Consider the following 6,375-nt stretch of genomic DNA (forward strand, 5'->3'; position numbering starts at 1 on the left):
CATTAAAGTGGGCAGTAACGGAGAAGTTTAGAAGTTACCTCTTGGGATCTAAGTTTACAGTCCTGACTGACAACAACCCACTGTGCCACCTTTCCACTGCTAAGTTAGGGGCTATCCAACAGCGCTGGGTTGCGCAGTTAGCCGTGTTTGATTTCGATGTCAAGTACCGGCCCGGTCGTTGTAACTCAGCAGCTGATGCTCTTTCCAGACAGTCAGCTTTAACAGAGCCTGGTCCCAATCCAGAAGATGCAGAGTTTGGTTGTGTTGCCATATGTGACAGTCTCGGGGCAGGCACTGCTTTAGGCCCAGAGTTAGCAGCTGTAGGGGTTAGTCACTACCAGGTGAGGCAGTAGGGGATGTCTGACCCTGATAACAGGGATAGCGGGTTAGCACAAAGTAATACTCCCACATTTCCCGGCTACACCAAAGCTGAACTCCAGGTGTTCCAAGCCTCAGACCCAACACTTAAAGTTTTAAAGGAACTCTGGGATAAGAAACAAAAACCCTCCTTTCTGGAGAGACAAACCCTGTCTACCCCAGTACAGTCCCTACTGAAACAGTGGCCTCGGCTCAAAGAAAAAGATGGACTCTTGTATCGGGAGATTGAGGATGTAAATCGTGGGAAATGTGATCAGCTGTTGTTACCGGCCTGTCTCAAAGAAAAAGTACTAACCAGTGTGCATAATCAGATGGGCCACCAAGGCATAGAACGGACACTTGGACTTCTAAAGCAGAGATGTTTTTGGGGAGGTATGCATGCAGAAGTTGAACAATGGGTCAAAAATTGTCCAAGGTGTGTGCTAACTAAACTGCCGCAACCCAAAATCCATGCACCCCAAACCCCATTTCTAGCTACTCGGCCCCTTGAAGTTGTCGCTGTAGACTACACTACACTTGAACGTGCATATGATGGAAGTGAAAATGTTCTGGTGATCACCGATGTTTTCACCAAGTTCAATCAAGCATTCCCCACTAGAAATCAGAAAGTGGACACAACAGCTAAAGTCATCCTGAAGGAGTGGTTCCTGAGATATGGGGTACCAAAGCGCTTGCACTCGGATCAAGGCAGGAATTTTGAGAGTGCTGTGATCGCGGAACTGTGTAGAATGTATGGGGTGAAGAAGACTCGAACCACACCCCATCACCCCCAAGGAAACCCCCAGTGCGAGAGGTTTAATAGAACTTTACATGACCTCCTGAGAACACTTCCTCCGGAAAAAAAATGCCGCTGGCCTGAACATCTAGCAGAACTGGTGTATGCTTATAATGCTGTCCCACATTCTTCGACTGGATACTCCCCCTACTATATGTTGTTTGGAGTACAACCCCATCTCCCAGTTGATGCCCTGATAGGGCAGGAGGAAACAGCGGATGAGACCGCTGACTGGCTCACAGTTCACCGAGAGCAACTCCAGGATGCACATGAGAGGGCACGGACGTTGGTTGAATCGAAAGCTGCAGAGGGAATGGTCTGCCAGAATGCAAAAGTTCACTGTCCACCAGTTGAGGTAGGGCAACATGTGCATCTTCGTTATTGCTCTCCTGGCCGGAATAAGATTCAAGATGCCTGGTCGCCCAAGGTGCATAGGGTCATTGATATCCAGGGAACAACACACACAGTAGTGCCAGTGACAGGAGGATCACTAAAGAGAGTGCATAGGTCCAATCTGAGACTTTGTGTAGGACCGATACCCCAACCAAAGCCAAACAGCCAATCAGTTCCTCCTTTTCATGGACCGGAAGCTGATCCAGACTCAGAAACCGAATGCCCTGATTCAGAGCCTGACTTCCTACTGATGGAACAAGTGGAAAAACCTGCTAGCCCAAGGCTAGAGGATCTTGAATGTCATCTGGAGGATGTGAACCGAAGTGAAATGGAATGTGAACAACTGTCAGATGTTAGTGACCTGGGTGACCGGCCCAGAGAGGATCATTCTCCTCGACCGGAACCAGTCGTGGGAGGGCAGTTGGAAAGGCCAATACCTCCGCCACGGTGGAGGGCAGAGCAACGCAATGTGGCCCCGCCGACACCAGCCCCATGAAAGAGTCTTAGAACAACCGCTGGTCAGAACCAAAATCCGTTTAACTTGCCTATGTCAGCATGCAATGCAATGTCCTTTTACCCCTTATGTACTGTCTCAAGTGTTAGCGGGTACGATACCTTATGCGCCCAAACTTGGGCTTGAGGGTTAGGGAGTCACCGGGACGTTGACTTTAAGCAGGGGAGAATGTAGCCGGGTTAAGTAATAAAATTACAGTTTCCTAACTGAAACTCTCCCTGGTGCAGTAAGGTGTTGTTTAGTAGGTGCCCAGTGGGTGTCGCTATGATAGTTGTATACATGCAGTGCTCACCCACAGCTGTATGAGGGTGCATCTGTTGTGACGTCATCACTGTGTGACAGGTGAGTGTCCCGCGGGAAAAAAAGAGAAACAGAGACCGAGAAGGAGAAAAAAAGAGAAACGCAGGGAAATACAAAGCTCCGTGACGGCGTAAGTGTCTGACAGAAATTATATGAAGTCTGTATGGGTTACAGGTTGCAGGTCTGTTATTTGACAACATTGTGAATTTGGCTTGTTCAGAGGGGAGACAACACTGTCTACGAGTTTTTTGATTGATTGATTGATTTTATTCTTTCAAACATGTTCAAACAGTTCGGGGTATTTACTCCAGCCTGAACAGGAACACCGGCATCTTGAAGCGAGTTTGAATTGTTTCTAATGTGAAGTCTGAATATATTGTATCTGGAAAGTTATCTGTTGATATAGTTGTACCAGATTGTGCACGGATAGTTTTGAGTGTATATTCAGTCGTGTCTATTTTGTGCTGTTAGGAATATGTCCACTACTGTTGTCTTATTTTTGTTCGACATATAAAAAAAAGGGACTGACTATTGTTATTTATTGTTATTGATGTTGTTATTGCCGCTGATCATTGTGCACGGTCCTGTTTTTATATAAACTCCTAAATGTTACTGTACGTGGTGGATATGTATTAAATTACCATAAAAATCTATGTGCAAAAAAGGGCAGCTCATTTCTAATATACTTGTAGCTATTAAAGTTCCAACATCAATTAACATAAGAAATAATGTTGAGGGACATGAAGACCAGTGGTGTGGTGGCGCCTACACTAAAATTTTTGCATTTTGAAACTTTGAGTGCCAGTTTAGAATATGTATGACATTTACAGAGTGAGAGGACCAGAGCAAGTGTTCAAACACAACTACAGCTCTGCTCTTCACTTTACGATTCTCATAAAGAATCACTCAAAGTAGGCACATGACTCTTCAGCAGGGCCCACCGACTGCCCAGTGAGGGATGGCAGAGCTGGCTGGATGAGTGCTGATGTCTGAGGGAACTGGTAGTCATCTGTTACACAACCTACTGGAGTGACCATCAAATGCATTCTGAACCTGCCCATGTATTAAAGTGTGCCGACTATACGTCAGCAAATCTAAGTCATTACACATTTTGTCATATTCAGCTACATTTTCCTCACATCCTCACAAAATCACAATATTACTGCAGCTGAAGGGGTGAGAAGCCTGAAAAAGAACCAGCTCCACTGCTTCCACTTACAACTAAACAAGCCAGGCAGAGAAAAACAGAAGCGCACTAAAAAAGGGGGCGCTGTAATGTTAATCAGGCAAGGTCAGAGACGCATGTAAACGTAGCTATGTGCTGCTTTCCAAAGATGGGGAAGAGTTTCAGGATTTAAAAGTGACAAGAATGGACACATTGGTTAATCTTTCTCTGCTTGACAGGCACAGACTGTTTGCTATGGGCCACTGAAAATCATTATGGTTGGTATGATGTTGTTCAGTTAGGTAGGCTAATCTTTGTAGTAACATTATGTTAGCAAATACCCGTGCCTGTCTGCTAAATCATCTTTTCCTGGGACATTCAGCTAGATTACTAGTTTGCAAATGTATGAGGTTGTTCTCACTTCAGTTATAGCAGCTGGAAACTGCTGTGAGAAAATAACAGTGGAGTCTGTAGTTGGTTCGCTACATGTTGTGCCCCACTTGCTAGTATTCTGAGGACTTGTTTGCAGTGGGCTCTTCCGCCAGTCACTAGTATCACTGCCGTGGTATGTAAATATTGTTTTGCTAGACTTTCTGACTATACCTTTAAACTGTGTGCTGTCACTGCACATGGGAGACACTCACCCAGCTGGTAGTGGTCAATTTTCATGGTGGAGTTGGTCAAGGAGCCAAAGATGCTGATGATGGAGACTTTCCTGATGGCCATTTCACACACTGCCTCCAGGTACTCGTCCCGCTGCTGAACATACATACTGTTCTCCTCACTGGGGGCGGTAATCAGCTGGGGGAGGGAGGGTCAGAGTGTCATGAAATACACACACACACACACACACAGTGTGCTGCAGAGGTAGTGTTTACATTAACCTGCAGGTGGAGGATGGGGCATATTTTCCCATCCTGCTAAACAGAGTCTGCGAGCACACAGCTGTGCAGCCTGTGACATAGCTGGCAGACAGCGGATCCACATAGTTTCATACAGCACGCCACTACAGTGTGATTATGGAAACTAAAACTGGGGAACACATGAATGATTTGTTGCTCCAAAGCAGAAAGGTGTTTCCCAGTTTGCTGACCAGTAAAAATGAACCAACTACTTGTCCAGATGCTGAGATGTTTTTTGGCTCTGGAAAACAAACTCAGTTGAGTTGCAGCACTGTGAAGCAGCTCCTTTTGCTCCACACTTCCTCTTCAGCCTAGGTGAAGACTGGTTCAACATTTTTACAACAGTGGTAAATAAGATGGTGTCACCAGATCGATTAGCTAGGTGACTTGTCTGGCTTAGTCTCTCTCATTGTGTTTAGGTTAATCACATGTAATTTACAAAAAAAAAAAAAAGACTAACTTCTATTAATATGTTTGCTGACAAAGATACAGCTACTTCTGCTGTAGGAAAGTCAGTGGAAGTGGCTGTGCCTGGCAAGCCAAAAAGCTTTGGAGAGCTCTGAAGGCTTTGTTCTCTGCAAACAGCACCAGCTGTTTCCTCTGTCTCCTGCTTTTATGCTAAGCTCGGCTGGCTGTGGCCCCATACTGAAGAGATGAATGAGAATGGCATCAAACTTGTCATCCCAGCAGGAAAGCATACAAGCAGTATAACTGAAAATGTCAGACCATTCCAGTGGCACGGGCACCGTGTGTGCTCAGTGTTGGTAGCTATTATTAATAGAAAGTCACTTTCGGCTTTTCCCATTTAGGGGTCACCACAGCAAATCGTCACACTGACAACTCGTATGTTGACATTTGGCACGTGTTTTACACTGGATGCCCTTCCTGACGCAACCCTGATTCGAACCCGGGGCACCGCGGCGCGAGCGCTGCGCCTTCACCACTAGCCTACCAGGGACGGCTCTTGGTAGCTAATATTAATAATAATTAATAATTCTAGTGTATCTAAGCACCACATTTCCTTCTGGCTGAAACCTGAAATGGGTGATCTGTATGTGAGCTGAGTGTTAGTCATGCTCTCACCAGCAATCGCCTCCTGTTCTCAAAGTAGTCCAGGAAGGAGGCCATAGATCCCCCGGGAGGGAGCGCTGGTTTCTTTGAGGGCTTCGGGTGGTCCTCTTTCTCAGGGTATGTCACTGGCTTCTTGCCATTTTTCTTTCCCCCGATCTTCCCCTCCTTCCCTGCCTTACCTCCTCTCCTCTCTGCCTTTTTGACTGCCTTGTCATTCTTCTTCTTCTTGTCATGCTTTCCCTTGACCTTCTTTGTACGACTGATGTCGGTGAAGGTTTCCGTCTCCTCAGGATTGCTCACTGTTGGCTGGCCGAGCTCATACTTGTCCTCGTACTCGTTCATCAAAGCCTTCAAAGAAAAAGATAGGTTGTCAGTTCATCAGGAGTAATTGTCCACATGATTTTAATAGAATTTTCAGTACTGATAACAAAACCACATGTAAATAATTTGCCAATATCAATCAAAAAATGCAACAGCAGAGCAACATTTCACCAAATCACCTTCTGTCCTCCAGTCTTCTTCTTGGTGGGTTTGATCTTGGAGGGTTTATGCATGCCAGGCACCAACTTGCGGCGGTGTGGATCTCTGCTGACCTTGTCAGTGTGGTTGTCTCCAGCAGGGGTGGTTCTAGCCGGGTACCTCTCCCCCTCTCCTTGGTTGTCGAAGTAGGGATCAGCAGTGGTTCTGGGGGCCGGGAGCCACAGGGCTGTAGTGTGGGCTCTGGTTGGTCTTTTTGTGGTGGTGGTGGTTCTTCTAGTTGTGGTGGTAGCTCTGGTTGTAGTGGTGGTCATTGTCGTAGTGGTGGGCCGGGTTGTGGTGGTGGGCCGGGTTGTGGTGGTAGTCGTTGTCGTAGTGGTGGGCCGGGTTGTGGTGGTAG

General features: G+C 46.5%; 1 protein-coding gene across 1 annotated transcript in view; it reads right to left on the reverse strand.

Annotated features, from left to right (window-relative positions):
• ccdc80 (coiled-coil domain containing 80) overlaps positions 1–6,369 on the reverse strand; it is a 16,113-nt gene extending 9,744 nt beyond the window's left edge. The window contains exons 1-3 of the mRNA XM_020586964.1: positions 5,999–6,369; positions 5,511–5,846; positions 4,170–4,326 (exon numbers count right to left, since the gene is read on the reverse strand). Coding sequence (XP_020442620.1) covers positions 4,170–4,326; positions 5,511–5,846; positions 5,999–6,289 — 784 coding nt within the window. The 5' untranslated portion in view covers positions 6,290–6,369. The remainder of the gene's footprint in view (positions 1–4,169; positions 4,327–5,510; positions 5,847–5,998) is intronic.
• Between the last annotated feature and the right edge of the window lie 6 nt (positions 6,370–6,375).

The sequence above is a fragment of the Monopterus albus genome, unplaced genomic scaffold (assembly GCF_001952655.1).
Source record: "Monopterus albus unplaced genomic scaffold, M_albus_1.0 scaffold432.1, whole genome shotgun sequence".
In the NCBI taxonomy this organism is placed as follows: Eukaryota; Metazoa; Chordata; class Actinopteri; order Synbranchiformes; family Synbranchidae; genus Monopterus; species Monopterus albus.